Source organism: Phymastichus coffea, unplaced genomic scaffold (assembly GCF_024137745.1).
Source record: "Phymastichus coffea isolate CEN01 unplaced genomic scaffold, Cenicafe_Pcof_1.1 PCOF00044, whole genome shotgun sequence".
Classification (NCBI taxonomy): domain Eukaryota; kingdom Metazoa; phylum Arthropoda; class Insecta; order Hymenoptera; family Eulophidae; genus Phymastichus; species Phymastichus coffea.
The window spans coordinates 1,157,769-1,173,021 of NW_026706855.1; the positions used below are offsets into that span (position 1 = coordinate 1,157,769).

The 15,253-nt window shown below is 44.1% G+C and overlaps 2 protein-coding genes, 1 long non-coding RNA gene and 2 other non-coding genes across 13 annotated transcripts in view; 2 read left to right on the forward strand and 3 right to left on the reverse strand.

The window, feature by feature from the left end:
• Position 1: 1 nt before the first annotated feature.
• On the reverse strand, positions 2-8,811 carry LOC131664426 (ankyrin repeat domain-containing protein 29). 5 transcript variants are annotated; one of them, XM_058935486.1, is made up of 8 exons: positions 8,529-8,811; positions 7,245-7,352; positions 6,550-6,648; positions 3,786-3,884; positions 3,541-3,639; positions 2,902-3,099; positions 2,745-2,840; positions 2-856 (listed from the first exon to the last, which is right to left on the reverse strand). In XM_058935486.1, exons 1-8 carry the CDS (start codon positions 8,538-8,540, stop codon positions 647-649), a joined length of 921 nt encoding a protein of 306 aa, XP_058791469.1. In that variant the 5' UTR covers positions 8,541-8,811; the 3' UTR covers positions 2-646. The 5 variants fall into 5 exon arrangements, with proteins under 5 accessions (XP_058791469.1, XP_058791468.1, XP_058791473.1 ...); XM_058935485.1 differs by having other exon boundaries at positions 7,245-7,355; positions 8,529-8,810; XM_058935490.1 differs by lacking the exon at positions 7,245-7,352.
• Positions 8,812-10,023: 1,212 nt separating this feature from the next.
• The window catches only part of LOC131664636 (serine/threonine-protein kinase S6KL), a 33,389-nt gene continuing 28,159 nt past the window's right edge, over positions 10,024-15,253 (forward strand). Inside the window, exons 1-9 of one of the 3 annotated variants that reach the window (XM_058935912.1) lie at positions 10,024-10,239; positions 10,453-10,514; positions 10,593-10,687; positions 10,750-11,017; positions 11,073-11,157; positions 11,225-11,332; positions 11,427-11,585; positions 11,653-11,741; positions 11,926-12,678. In XM_058935912.1, coding sequence (XP_058791895.1) covers positions 10,458-10,514; positions 10,593-10,687; positions 10,750-11,017; positions 11,073-11,157; positions 11,225-11,332; positions 11,427-11,585; positions 11,653-11,741; positions 11,926-12,123 — 1,059 coding nt within the window. In that variant the 5' untranslated portion in view covers positions 10,024-10,239; positions 10,453-10,457 and the 3' untranslated portion in view covers positions 12,124-12,678. Of the gene's footprint in view, positions 10,240-10,448; positions 10,515-10,592; positions 10,688-10,749; positions 11,018-11,072; positions 11,158-11,224; positions 11,333-11,426; positions 11,586-11,652; positions 11,742-11,925; positions 12,679-15,253 lie in introns of those variants that run through there. The other 2 variants (XM_058935911.1, XM_058935910.1) reach the window with 2 other exon arrangements.
• Positions 11,377-12,991, reverse strand: LOC131664638 (uncharacterized). Of its 3 annotated transcripts, none has more exons than XR_009301956.1 (5): positions 12,903-12,991; positions 12,691-12,843; positions 11,932-12,013; positions 11,632-11,726; positions 11,377-11,552 (listed from the first exon to the last, which is right to left on the reverse strand). It is a non-coding gene; the product is annotated as an uncharacterized LOC131664638 (long non-coding RNA). The 3 variants fall into 3 exon arrangements; XR_009301958.1 differs by having other exon boundaries at positions 11,632-11,729; XR_009301957.1 differs by having other exon boundaries at positions 11,932-12,017.
• On the forward strand, positions 11,988-12,059 carry Trnaw-cca (transfer RNA tryptophan (anticodon CCA)). The gene has a single exon. It is a non-coding gene; the product is annotated as a tRNA-Trp (tRNA).
• On the reverse strand, positions 12,663-12,736 carry Trnan-guu (transfer RNA asparagine (anticodon GUU)). Its single transcript has one exon. It is a non-coding gene; the product is annotated as a tRNA-Asn (tRNA).

Sequence of the window (15,253 nt, forward strand, 5' to 3'; positions counted from 1 at the left end):
TTGCATAAATCACTGCAATTTTTATTATCACTCGAACTTCTCTCAAACCTTATGTGTGTATATATATATATAGATTTTTTTGCTGACTGCCAACAGTAACAAGGTTTCAACCTACGGTATAGATTCCGCGTTAGGAAGACATTCGCAAAATATATATAATATATCTTGTATAAATCATTTAAATATACAAAATCAATAAAATTCTCTCTGACTTTCGAATTACAATATAGAAAAAACGTACGCGCTTGGTAAAAAGTACACATACTCGTTTTCTTTTTCTCGACACTCGTCCGAGCAAATTTTACGTCGCGTCAGTCAGTCTTATCGAGTTTCAGCGATTACTTAAAAATCATGTTGTTTGAATTTTTGCTTAGAGACTGCTGATATCGTCGCGTAGAAGGGCGAATAAAGCGTCAAAGATAAGTTTCCTAACAATAGCTGCACAATCGTCGTGTTTTATTTATAAGTAATGGACGTATTCGAGTCATCGGTAAGCTACTGAAGATTGCACTGGTTTGGCTCTATATATATAATTGCATCGTCACAGCGATGGTTCGCGGCACGTCGCGTCGTCGCGCGAGGAACTTCTCAGTCGATCGCCACGTGCGCGCCCCGTACAAGCGCTAGCATGAGAGATCAGCGGCGGCTAGCAGGTCTGCGGGGGCGCGGTGGTCCTGGCGCGAACTTTCTCCTTGAGGTAACGGGCGACCTGGCTCTGCGAGTGCCTCATCGCCAGCTGCAGCGGAGTGATGCCCTCCTGATTGGCCAGCAGGGGATCCGCGCCAACGCCGAGGAGTTGTCGCGCCACCGTCATGTGACCCATGAGCGCCGCGGCGTGCAGCGCGCTCTCACCGTTCTACAACAAACGTACTAGGTTCGAGACTAATGGTTGAGGTGCCGGGGGAAAGCGGCGACGCTCCGTTGCCGAAGGTCAATGTCGAGCCGCCGTGAGTTTTCCGTGGATCGGTCGAACGAGGGCGTATCGGATGGGCTCCCTCCCCTCCAGGAATAGGCCCACCCTTTAGGAACTCCAATGGGAGAAAAGTTAGAGAAACTAGTGTGCAGAGGGTCAAGCCCGGAGGACAAATGCGTTTTCGGCAGACTGGTGTTTGCGACGGACGTAGCGCGTCCGACTACAAAGTCTCGCTTGGGCAATCGCTTGCCTGGCTGGATTTTCGCGGCTGATCGGCAATCGCGTCGGCGACGTGGTGTGTGACGTGCTGCAGCATAGTGACTGGAGGAACGGTCGTTGGGCGCCGAGCATCCGAGTGCATCGACAGATCTTGTGTAGTGATACGTGCGGACGTCGACAGATTAGTATTATTATTAGTATTAGTGGCAGAAAACGCCTGAGATTCGTGCGACATGGCGCGTCGCCGACAATAAACCTCAACGGAAACCTGGACACTGACCGCGACGCGAAACTAGTCAAGATGTCATTAATGATTGTGAATCAATGGGAGGTGCACGATCTCAAAAGTATCATTCGAGTTCTGGCCAAAAAAGTCGCACAAATAGTCGTGCAATCGAGGAACGGAAGGACAAGCAAAACCGAGTGCGAAGAAAATCCACTTGTTCACGAATGGTTCAACATGTCGATACCAGATGTACAAGAAATTAACGCGAAAACGGAATGCGCGTTACAGAAAGGTTCGATTGATGCGCCAACTCCTCTAATCATCGAGATATCATTGAACACGGCGGAAAAGGATGCGGTTCTGGAACTGTGGACTCTTGGTGTATTGTCGCATCACAGCGATTCCTCTCTGAAAGTGTCCAACAACGAAGTGTACGCGAAGATGGAAATATTACTGAAGTCATTGCTCCTCGTGACGAGGATGGTGCCTGGTTACAAGATAAGTCGTCGACAGGATCCCAACTCGTACGTCGTCAATTTTCGCATACTCAAAGAAAAACCGTATTTAGGCGTGCTCGGTCCCCGGTACGAGAGCGTGCGCGTAGGAAAGATGCTGACGAAAGCAGGCACCATTCATCTGGCTGGGTTTTATCGATCGAACATGGATTTGTCGTCCATCCCAACGAGTCGCAGCCCGTTAATGCTGGTGCAAAATCATTTTAAGGCGTCAAACGAGCCTGAGTATCGAGAGAACAAGGACGACGAGAGTTCCTACGACGCCATCGTGGCAGTTTTCGCGTCTAGTAAACACGAGCCTGTCAAAAAGGAGAACACCAGCATCGCGTTCGATTCGCTTCTGTCGATCTCGGACTCAAGAACGCCGTCGGAACTCACGGATAGCGTCGGCTACGGCAGCGACGAGCCAAATATTCTTGACGAATCGACCATAAGCGACTCCCGGGGCTTGACTGACGACGGCGGGATTCCTATACTAGGCATCACCTGTCCATTCGCCAATGAGAAGAAAGGTATGGCCAACCGCGAATTGGAGCGTTATTATCGCGACATTCGACTTGCGCCGTCGCTGTGCGAGTCCGATGAAGACAGAACGCTCGCGGAGCAGCTTGGCGATCTTGCCAAGCTTCTGGAGGTGTACGAAGAGCGATCAAAAGAATACGACGAATGCGTCGAGTTTTTACGCTCGGTCAAATGACCCTGCTGTCTACCAAAGTGACGCTCGGCATTGCCGCGTCGATGTACATTTGTTACAATAATTAAATGCTTCTTCCTATCAATTGTCGGCTTCTTTTATTTCTCGCCGATCCCACTTCGCTGCGGCTCCGTGCGCCGCGGACAACTCGAGCAACCACACTCGACATATACTTACGGGAAGAACTCCGAGGTTCGGACGGTACTTGAGCAATTCGCCGATGACGGCGGTGTGGCCCTTGTGCGCGGCTTTGAACAGCGGTGTCGCGCCATCCTGAAAGCCAGCACACGGTTAGCGCCAAGTCGGCAAGTGCGGACCGGCGGCGCGTACTCACGTGTCGCTTGGAGTCGACGTAGGCGCCGGCCTTGAGCAGCCTCCTGACCACATGGTCGTGGCCCATTTGCGCGGCGATCCAGAGCGGTGTCGCGCCGTCGGTGCGGGCCGCCTCCGCCTTGGCGCCGTACGCTAGCAGCATCTCCAAAATTCGCACGTGCCCGTTCTGCGCGGCGATGAACAGAGCCGTCGCGCCGTCCTGCGAATTCAGTCCCGAGCTACAGTCTTCTCGCGAACGGAGCTGGCCGACGCCGAGTGCGTCGCTCGTGAAACTTTCGATGGCGCCTCGCGAAATAACGAAACGGCTGTGCGCTCGACAGGGGAGAGGGGCGACTGCTCGCGAGGCTTCGGTGCGATCGATTCGTCGCGAAGCGGCGAATAACGAGAACGCCGTCGCGAGGATGATCGAGCCGCTCAGCGAAGAACGAGAGGAGGATCGGCGCGTTGGGCGCGTGCACTTCCGCGAGTGCAGCGCGCCGCGAGCCCGGCAGTCGCGTGTGCATGGCTCGCACGCGAGGGCGGAATCCGAGCGATACGCGGCTAACAGCACTCGAGCACGTCACAGCCACGCGAGGATCTCACTCGACGCACTGCTGCGCGTAACAGGCCAACTTTGCCTCCCTCCCCCCAGCCCACTCACCTTCATGTGCGCGTTCACGTTCGCGCCCTTGGCTATGAGACCCTCGACCACGTCCAGATGGCCACACTGACACGCCACGAACAAGGGTGTACCGCCATCCTGCGGACAGCGAGATGCAATAAGCAATTAGCCTTCCTCGCGAGCTCTATCGTGGAAAGTTGTAGAGTAGTTCTCCTTTGCCTCGGGTGTGGCGCAGCCTGTTGATCGATTAACGGAGTGAAGGGTTTGAGTCTGATTGCACTTACGATGCTACAGGAGTCGACGGTAGCTCCGCTTTTTATCAGGATCTCGGCGATGTCCATGAAGCCGCCTTGAGCGGAGAAAAACAGCGCTGTCGTGCCCGTCTGCGAACGAGACAAGAGAGGAGCGTCAATTAGCGACCGAGAAAGAAAAACGGAGATTAGTACCGATCGCGCGTCAATTTGCAATCCCGTCGTCAAACTCTAAATTTAAAAGACAAAGTTGCGCGCGGCGAGCGTTCAGCGAAACATTCAGCGGCGGCGGAGCGGCATTACTCGGAGCGCGCGTGTACACGTATAGGCAAAGCGGCTTGCGTAACGTCTACGCTCGATCATCCGCGCCTCTCTCCTTTCGCGAGCAGTGTACGCTCGGCGCGCGCCAAAACTCACCTCTCACCGCGCATGCAAATATACCCATTCGGAATCCTCGCGAAAATCGTCCCTTTCGCGTAGTCGTGCGTGCCGCGCGGGGTCGGCGACCTTATCCCCGCGCCTGTCGCGAGGCGCGATGCACTTTCGCTCGCGCGCCGATAATTGCGCGTCCGAGCGCGGGAGCTTGCGATTCGGAAAAATCGCTCTGGCCCGATTGCCGCGCGCGCTCTTGCTGCTCGTTTCGCGAGCCGGGGCTTTCACTTCGGGAAAGTGCACCTCGGCTGCTGCGCCTCGCGCGACTTTTTTCTCTTCTTTGCCGAAAATAGCGCGTATCCTCTCGCCGGCCTATCGCCCGTCGCCGACAGCGCGCCCGAGCAACGTGGAACGAGAAATTTTCAGCCGGTCGATTTGCCGGAACATCCTCGTTAATAAAGACGCGAGCGAAACTCTCGCGGAATGCCCATCGTGCCCGCGCGCGCGCAAGAGATTGCCGATGAGATCCCCAACCCTTCCGTCGCCGTCGCTCACCGCGCCGCAGTCGAACGTAAAACTACGGCTCGCCGCCGCCGCCGGCGAGGGACAATAATACCTATCCATTACGGATACCGCAGGAATTCTAGAGTTTTGCCCGTCCGAGCCTTGTTCTGCATCGTCGGCCGTTTTACTGTTTCTCTCTCTCTCTCTCTCTCTCTCTCTCTCTCTCTCTCTCAGCTTTTTTCTCCTCTTCGCGAGCGAAAAATATGCGCTGCTGCGCTTCGGAGATGCCGTTTATCGAAATGAGCGTTGCTGCGTTTCGTGCGCGGAAAATCAATTTGACGAGACGCGGTGCCTCCGACGCGAACGCTCGCTATTATTTCGCGCTTAGCGATTGATCTGGAGTCCGCGCTATAGCTTTCCCGTTGTCGAATTGGCGACTCTGTGCATGCGCTGCGGCACAGTTACTTATCAAACGCGCTCATTGCCGGGACAGCTCCGTTCGACGCACATTCAGCGATCGAGCTTGAGTCGATGGCTGCGGTATCGCGATAAGCGTCCCAAACGTTCGAACTGGCGGCGCAATTTCAGCTCGAGATCGCTCGTTCGCGCATGGTGTCGCGCGCGACATGCGATTATCAAAATGTCACTCTTCGCACTTGACGTCGCGGCTCCCTCCGCGCGATACTACGTCGGCCATGCGATCAAACGCGAGTTCGTCGATCGTGCCAATTGCAAAATGCCTGAACTTCCTGAACTTCCAACAGTATATCGTTTCGCGAGACGCTCGAAATAGACCACGCGGGCGGTGTTCAGGGTTCGATATTGCCGTGCGAGCGCGAGCAGCTGTTTTCTGGGGGAAGACGCGAACAAAGCGCGACGCCGCGCCGGACGTCGTTGAAAAACAGCTCTTGAAACACAAGCTCGATCACGAGTACATACACGCGGTACATACTCGTGTGTACATAGTACGACCTTCGCGTTAATTACGTGTGTTCCGCGCGATAACAAGTTATGTCACCCTATCAATTAACAAACGCGCGCACTGTGACGCGCGGACTTTCGAAAGTAGCGCGCGACTTGTCCAATCGCCACGAATAAGGAGGACAAAAGGCGTCCTCGGAGGTTATTTTCGGCAACGAGCGCGGATTTCGCGGAGAAGGCACGCCGACTATACAGCACGATCGCGTTCTCGCGGCCGCGGGGGCGCACGAGTGTTTTATCTTCACGTCGGCGATATAATAAAACGCACCGAATGTAAATTCCATGTCGCGCGTTTGGCCTAAATACGAAATTTTACAGTTCCTCACTTCCTGCTTTTCGAGCAGCGGTGGCGGCGGCGGTGGCGGCGGCGGCGGCGGCGGCGGCGGCGGCGGCGGCGGCGGCGGCACCGCGTTGCACTCCATAGTGACGTGCGAAAAAAAAAAAAAAAGAAAAGTGCAACGATGACGCCAAACAGCTTTATTCGGCATTGTTGTCTTTGCGGCGGATGGGCTTGGGTGTTTTATACGATCGCTCGCTTTTTGTGTGTACTTTGCTCTACAAAGACCGTCGCTCCTTTTGTTTGCTTTTTTTTTTCTTTTTGCGCAAGATTCTCGAGAGAGGAAGTTCGTCAGCACGGCAAACACTAGAGTCGTAGCGGCTTTGAGCTCATCGATCGTTGTCATAGCGCATTCTCATAAAATTTCTACGATTGTAGAGGCGACCGGCCACCGCGAGCACAAGACATCACAAAAACCGCACCGCTTCGTTAGGCGTCGATCAACCGCAAAATGTATATCTACTTTCAATTACGGCGCTTCCGTCGATGCTTTTTTTTTCGACTCGGCGGAGATCGATCGTTGAACTTTCGACGCGGCGGCGGTGGCGACGGCAGTGCTATAGATCGGAGTGAGAGGACGAGGCGGGAGGAGGGAGAACTCACCAGTCTCTTGGCATTGGGATCGGCTCCCTGCTGCAGCAACTCGACCACGGCGTCGGTTTGACCTCCGGCTGCTGCCAAAATCAGCGGCGTCGTGCCATCCTATCGGCAACGAGAAAACCAAAACGTCAACTTTGGCTTCGGCAAAAGCGCGACAAGCATGCCTCTTTGCCGCCTGTTTCGTCGAGAAACCAGTTCCCATTGGTGTCGCTTTTATCGTATTACGCGACTTTTCGCCCTGCTCGTCAGCGTGCCGTGCAGTAGCGCGCGAAGCGTGTAATTTTCGCGTCGCGGACCGGCACGACTCGTCTTGTGATCGGTGCGATCGAACGAAATCAATCGGCGGTGGCGTGCGCACCCTCGGATTAATCCGACGAGTCCGCGTCTGCCGCGATCAAATTGCTCTCGCGCGATGATCGATATCGCGCGGTGAAATTCCCGACTGCCGTACCTGACGCCCAGCGGATAGCACGACGCGCGAACAGTCGAGGATAAATAAGCCGGTCGGAGCGCAGACGCAGGAAACAATGACGCCGGCACCTCCCACACGAACCACGCGGCCCCGTTAAGCCGCGCCGGCTAATTGAGGCTGTTGCGCAACGACCACGACACGCGACGGAGATGCGCCTCGGCCGTGTCGACGCGAGAGCGCCTAACGAAAATGGGAGAGGAAGAGAGAAACTGGCTGACTGACTGACCTTGTCCTTGCAGTCGACGTGCACACGGCCCGAGTCCAAGAGCACCTGCAGCCGCTTCGCATCGCCGCGCGCCGCTGCCAAGTGCAGCTCTACGTCCCACGGCGACTCCTTCTGCAACAGTTTTCACGCGCATCATTTATCCGTGTCGCTTGCGCTGCTACGCGTCGCCTGTCATCGTTGCACAAAACGGCAAAGCTCTCGGAGTCGATGAGCCAGATATTACGCGCGCATACTTATCGCGGCCTTCCCGCGAGAAAAAAAATATTCTTCATTGGGCCGATAAGCCGTTTAGGGAAGACGAGCGGCGATGGGATATTGTACAAAAGACTAGAAAACTCGCTAGGAGAATAACGAGAAACCGCACGCGATAAGAAATCAATGTCACAGCTTTTTTACTTGTTTGCCGAGAAACGGATTATTCGCAAAGGCTAAGCACTGGTCGAGGTGTGTGTTACCAGGGACGTCTATTTTCAGCGTTATTGTTACGCTCCGCGACGATCCGATAATAGGTGAATCTCGCTATCAGTCGACGACACGAAGCTGCGGGACAACTGCTAATCGTAAAATCACCTGCTCTGCCCGAAAGCTCGTTCTATTTGAGTCTCTCGATGTCTCTCGATGTCTCTCGATGTGTCTATAAATAAGCAAGGACGCGCTCGTTCTTGCACCTCTCGTCGCGAACAGCCCAACGCTGCTTATCGTACAACGGAACGCTTTTGTAGTAAAAGTTCCCTGTTCCTAAAAGCAAGACTGCGCGCGCTTTCGCTCTCCTACTTCGCGGAATCCCGTATTTATTTATGCTTCCGCGAGATGATCGAGATAAACGAGCTTGATCTCGCCAGCGCGCTGTTATATTCCTCGAGATCACTCGGCGCTTCGTGAGGCGAATGCCAAAAATTATCTCAACTCGCTCCTCTCAATTACCGTGCCGGAGATAACAGATACGCGTGCCGATGCCACGATTCGCTGTGTAGAGTAGCAGTGTTGTTTGTAATTAAAAAAACAAGTAAAATAAAAAAAAAGGCAATGATAAAAAGAGCGTAAAACGAGTCTCGCCGACGTGCAGGGGGAAAAGCAACCAGCAAGGTACACGCTCTTTTTTTTTTCGAAAGGCTTCGGTTGCAAAAGAAAAAAAGAAACAAATCTAACGGTAAAGAGTTTGTGCAAGAGCGCACGGCCAGAACGCGTGTTCGTCGATTAAGCGCGCGGCGAGCTTCCTGGTGGTTTCGTCCTCTTGCGAAATTGAGGAATTGGCGACGAGCGGCGATAGACAGACTGGCGTACCTTCATGGACATGTCAGCGCGGTGCGGTGTGTCATGTGTCGGCGATCATTGCGCGAGAGGCACGGTGCGCCCCTCGATGCTCGCCTGGCGGGTTGGATTGCCAGCGAGATTCGCCGAGCGACGATCAGCTGTAGAGCAGCCGCAGCCCTCTGCGACACTGGGTTTGCGAGTTTTGTCGTCCGACTTCGGCTGGTTCCGCGCCGCGCTCGGCTATCGGACCGCGAGACAAAACGACTGGCGAGCGACGTACTCGACGCTGCAGCTGCTCGGGTACACTGAGCCGCCGTTCGGCGCGGTAGCTCACGAGCCTCCTATCGAAAGCAGTCAGCGAGGGGGCAGAGGGCAGCAGGCGGCACAGGTGTCCGTCTGTATGTAGTTTCTCATTTGACGTTCGCTCTTATGATAACTGACAACGCGCTGTGTCAACTCTGTTTAAATATAGCTTTCATGTTTTACCAACTGCACAAGCTATTCAGTTTATTAAAGACTTTTTGTGTTTCAAGGCGCGTATTATTGGACGTCCCGGGAGTTAGTTGCCTGAAGTTATACTTCACAATTTACATGCGAGTATACCCGGAAGACCACTTGATTTCATATGTTAAAATCGAACAATCTGTGAACATTCACATATCACTGATAAATGATGTCTCATCGAATACACAATAAATGTGTCAGTCTTTACCTGCAAATGACGAAATGTTGATGAAGAGCGCGAGAAGCAAATAATTTTTAGTAAATTGATGTTGCAATATAAAATTTCACGTCTATATTATTTTTAGTAATTTAATTTTTCTGTTTTATAAAACTACTCCGAATTAAATTTAATTGTAATTTACGAATATTACGATATATATAATATATATTATTATAATATATATTATAATTATATATAATATATATTACAATAGTCACAAGATTGTTTAAAAACGTTCGTTTAATCGTGTATAATAACTATCATTAAAGAAAAAGTATATAACAATGAATTATTTAACTAAATTTTTATTTACCTTTCGATACAGTGATACTTATCACACAGTCTTAACTTTTCACTAAATGTTTCTGCAAAACAACCAAAACTCTTCAAGTAAAATTTACATTTAAATTTACCAATAGAAGATATTTGGATTTGGTCGATTTCTTTTAAAAAGAAAAAATAATCTATATAAAGTAGAAGTTTTGTTCAGTTGGATTCATACAAAAAGAGAAGTATAATATAAATATAATATAAGAGAAGTATAAAACATGCTTGACCTCTATTTTTTCTTCTTTTATTTACTGCTTCGTCAAAGTCTATACCTCAATAATAAAGTATTCAGTTCACGAGCATAATTGATTCTGAACCGTAATAGTGCATGAGAATATTCAGACTACTATATATATGTGTACCCAAGTGAATTTATCGATTATCGGCATAAACGAAAACAAATAGAGTTTAGTTTCAGAAAATGCCTGTAGCTATCCATATATTAATAGGTTTAGAGCGGCATTTTAAAGATCTGTCAAAACAGCAGTGAAACTGTGAAAAGTGTTTACATCGCTAGTAGAGCTATTTTCAATTGCTTTTTCACTTAATTATTGACACTTACGACTTCTTAGCCTAAATGTTTATTACCTGCAAGTAGTCATTTCAGTTAATTCATTGCTAAAAAGAAACAACTAAATGATTGGTGGAACAAATCACAACGATTATTTATTTATACTCAGATAGCAAGTAAGTAAATAAAATTTTATCGAAATATTATATTGTAAAATGAATTTACAAAGTAGTTATTATTTAATTATTTCTAATTATGTTTCACTACCGATATATATATTCTATTTTTATCGTTTGGCATATGATAATATCCACTTGTTGATGTTATATTTACCATTCTAATTATTCAATTTTAGAATGATTAATGATTTTTTTTTCGTATTGAGTCAGATCGAATGGGAAATACAAACACCAGAAAATATCATTATGCCCATCGACAATATGCCAGTCAGGTAAAAGCCTAAATTTTCTAATTTTCTAACCTAAAAGCATTTTTAAACAATTTACTAATTTGTTATTTTACTTTATAGTATAGCATTAGTGATATTATAAGTGGAAGATGGGGAAGGTCATCTAGAACATCTTGTGAAGATCTCAGACCTTGGTCTAGATTCTCTCGAAGAAGGTATTAATTATTTACTTTTAGCTTATCAAAATAACAATTTATTTACCTCAAGTCAATTTCAGTTGGAGTGTTAACACTTTAAATGATTCGTTTAATTTGTCAAAGACTGCCTGGCCTGTGCCAAGATTTGAAGCTATTTTTTTACCAGAATTTCCTGTTCGAGAAACTCCCTTAAAAAATGACTATATATTCATTGATATTATTTCCAAAGGGGCTTATGGTAGAGTGTACAAAGTAAAACATAAGGAGACAAAAGAGGTTTTTGCTTTGAAAATAATTAGTAAAGCCAAGATAGTTGCTGAAAGTGCAGTGGAACAATCCAAACAAGAGGTAAACAATCTTATAATTGATTCAAAGAAAAAATCTCATCAATTATATCTTCTAGGTATCGATACAAAGAGCAGTTGGTCATCATGTGTTTATAGCTAATTCTCCCTATCACTGGCAAGGAAGAAAAACATTGTACATATGTAAATATCTATAGGTTTTGTAAGATGTAATTTGCATTGATAAATTGTTCAAAATATTGTATTTCAGTAACACAATTCATCAGTGGAGGTGAATTATTTTCTCTAGTCGAACAATATGGCTGTTTACCAGAAGATGTGGTAAGAATATATGTTGCTGAAATAGCTCTTGCATTAGGTAATAAATAAATTTACATTGTTAATTATACCTATAAATTTATTTACTTAAAATTGTAATTATATGGAAACTAATACAAAAAACTCTGTTATAGATTTTTTACATAATGCAGGAATCATACACAGAGATTTGAAAGCATCAAATATTTTACTTGATCATGAGGGCCATGCAATGTTGATAGATTTTGGTTTAGCCAAGTGGTTGCGACCAATGCAACGGACTGCAACAGTATGTGGAACATTTGAATATATGGGTAATATTTTTACAATATACTTATCTTTTTGATGACTATTATTTACATTTATGGGAAACTTATTTAGCTCCGGAAATTGTAAAAAGACAGTATTATGGACATGAAGCTGACTGGTGGTCATTGGGTGTGTTGGCTTGTTTTCTGCTAATAAACAAGGTTAGTAAAAAACATTGTTTTTTAAACAATCAACCCAGTAATAAACATAATTATGTTTCACTTATTTTTCATATTGATAATATTGTAATGATTTTGTTTTTAACAATTTCATAAATAGTAAATGTCATATTTATTCATAATTAAAAAGATTCAGTTGATTGAATCTGAAATAATATTTACAAAGGCATACCTACATATATATATCCTCTATAAGTGTGATCTATACTCAAGAACAGACAATCACTCGACTCCGTGGCGCAACGGTAGCGCGTCTGACTCCAGATCAGAAGGTTGCGTGTTCAAATCACGTCGGGGTCAAATTTTTAAAAAATTTTTTTATTTAAATATTTTAGTTTTTTATGCGCATATTTTTATCATTTAATTTATGATTGTGTAAAATTATTATTTATTTTAATTTTAAATTTTGAATTTGTACTATATAGACTTTGTTTTTTTTCTTACTTAATGTGTTATTACGTGATAAAAATAAAAATAGATTGTTGTATTTGTTTACTTTATTTATAGCAGTGCATTTAATGCCATGTTTATTCTTTTGGCAAGTTACGATATTTATAGTTCGAGTACAACGAGCTAATTATAACTTCTAGCGAGCTCAATCATAGACGATTAGCAAAGTAATGAGAATGTATATTTAAAACATTTATATTTTTAATAACATAGCCTATTATGAAAAAACATTTCAGCAAATAAAATTTTTAAATTTATATTTTTTATATTTCTTGACGACTTTATTGATTTTCGTTTAAATTGAATGAATAAACTATAAATACTTTGAGTAAAATGTTTAACGATGAAAATTATTTCTATAATTAATAATTCAGAATCATAAGTAGACTGGTGATACATCTAGCATAATTTAATTTATTATAAAATAAAACGTATGGTATAACAAAAAAAAAACGCCCCCGGGTGGGCTCGAACCACCAACCTTTCGGTTAACAGCCGAACGCGCTAGCCAATTGCGCCACGGAGGCTTCGACAGGTTTAGCTATAATATATATGACGCTTAGGAGCGACGGTCCTCACGGAAGCCAGAAGGGAGGACGTCGTCGAGCTGGCACCAGTTGCTGCAGTGTTCCGGCTAAGTCAACGCACATGCATGATTTAAAAATTAAACAATATACTCACACACATACATACATATATACTGCACCAGGCTTAAGCAAGCTAGACTTGCTATCAGAAGCGGGTGCTGGAACACTGCTGCAACTGCTGCCAGCTTGACGGCGTCCTCCCTACTGGCTTCCGTGAGTACCGTCGCTCCTTACATATATCTTCGCCGGTATGGTGTTGTCTCCATCTCGCGCCGCTTAGGGAGCTTAGGGCAGCTTAGGAGACGCGGCTTAAATTGATTACACTATTAACTCCCTCCTTCGCCCTAAGCGAATTGTTTAAATTATTTGTATTATATGATTGTTTTTTTAAATGTATATACATATATGTATATACATATATGTATATACATATATATAAGTATATACACTCACACTGTGTGTGTGTGTGTACGTGTATATATACTTATAAATGTATTTATATATGTATATGTATATGTGTATATGTATACATGGCACATTCCAGACTGACGATCAGCTTTTTAGGGGTAGGTTTCGGATTTTCTTGAAACTTAGTCTACATATTGATTATATGGTACTGTATTCAAGCATGGATTATTAAATTATTATAATAATTATATCAAGAGTTATAAACAATTGAAAATTTTTTACGAAAAATTTTCAAAAATTTATATCTTCGCAATCATTTAAGTTATTAAAGCGAATTTTTTTCAAATTACGCATAAAAGGGTGTACTTTAAAAATATTGAGTGAACAATACTTTAATATCAATTTTTCCAAAAGTTATTAACATTTTTTTTAAACAATTATCCCTATCTCAAAAAGTATTATTTTTATTTTAAAAATTATTTTTTTATTGAATTACTTGACGTTTTATCTTTAAGAATACGTTTTAAAATTCATCGAGCGATCATTAGATGCGACACAGTGAGCGATAATAGTGGACGCCCACAGGCCCTACGACGCCGATAAGTTGGTAAGTTTGATAGCAGCGCCGATGCGCGGCCGACAAGCGTCGTAAGGTCTGTCAGCGTCCACTATTATCGTTCACTGTGTCGCATCTCATGATCGCTCGATGAATTTTAAAACGGAATCTTAAAGAAAAAATGTCAAGGAATTCAATAAAAAAATAATATTTAAATAAAAATAACACTTTTTGAGATATGGATAATTGTTTAAAAAAAATGTTAATAACTTTTGGAAAAATTGATATTAAAGTATTGTTCACTCAATATTTTTAAAGTACACCCTTTTATGCGTAATTTGAAAAAAATTCGCTTTAATAACTTAAATGATTGCGAAGATATAAATTTTTGAAAATTTTTCGTCAAAAATTTTCAATTGTTTATAACTTTTGATATAATTATTATAATGATGTAATAATCCATACTTAAATACACTACTATATAAACAATACGTAGACCAAGTTTCAAGAAAATCTGAAACCTACCCCTGAAAAGTTAATTGTCATAGTCTGGAATGTGCCTCATAAGTCTTCTGCTCCATTGTTAGATCAAATATTTTTAATAAAATTTCCTCTGATTTCTGAAGTTTTAAGAACCGTTTCTATAATATTTAATTTCATGAGTAATTTTCTCTCCTTTTGATCTAAAACAAATTATTTTATTCAAAGAATTTTATAAAATAATTTTCATTTTAGCTTATTAAATTATATTTTGATAATGATAATTTATTCGCTCTGATATTAATTTAAACTTTATTTATCTTTATTAAAATGTCAACATATTTTCTATCGATTTGGCATTTCATTGTACTTCACCAGTAAGTGGCTCCATCTATGTAGGAGAAATTACAATCTCGACTAGTGAAAAATTTGTACGAAACCACAAATTCTCATTTGGTATAAATGGAAAATCGGTATTCGAGATATTCGAAACATTTCTGATATGATGGATTCTAGTTAAACAAAATAGTACGTAATTTTACTTCACTGCTCCAATATCGAAATTCGTGGCTAACCATTAATCAGAAAAGTGCTAACTAAGCGAATTCCTGCTTTCAAATCTTTTCGAGTGTATGAAAAATTACAGGTTTTTCAAAGAGTGGAAAAGTAAATCTGCACAGGCCAAATTAATTAATTTAAAAAAATAAGCGTCTCTTGATGTCGTAATACATAAAGTGCATTTACAATTTCGCTTTGTGTAATCAATTTGTCGATTGCCATGACACTATGTCTACTGACCTAATTTTACTTTGATTATATAAATTAATACCCGAGACACTGTATGAAAGGAGCTGTAACAAGATTATTTTAATGCCTTTAGAATGAAAATAAGATTGAAAAATGCGAAGGGACATATGTGAAATCACCGATAGAATGAAAATTTCAGCTCTCCAAGATATGTATTTGAAATCTAATTCAGTAAAAGAAGTGTCTACAGACGCTCTTGAATTGAT

What these genes read in the sequence shown, in the direction of transcription:
- LOC131664426 (XM_058935485.1), bottom strand. An exon ending in ATCCCAATGCCAAGAGACTG is followed by an intron (nt 3,885 to 6,549) that starts GTGAGTTCTCCC and finishes TCTCGTTCGCAG; the next exon opens with ACGGGCACGACAGCGCTGTT. An exon ending in ACGTCGACTCCAAGCGACAC is followed by an intron (nt 2,841 to 2,901) that starts GTGAGTACGCGC and finishes GCTGGCTTTCAG; the next exon opens with GATGGCGCGACACCGCTGTT.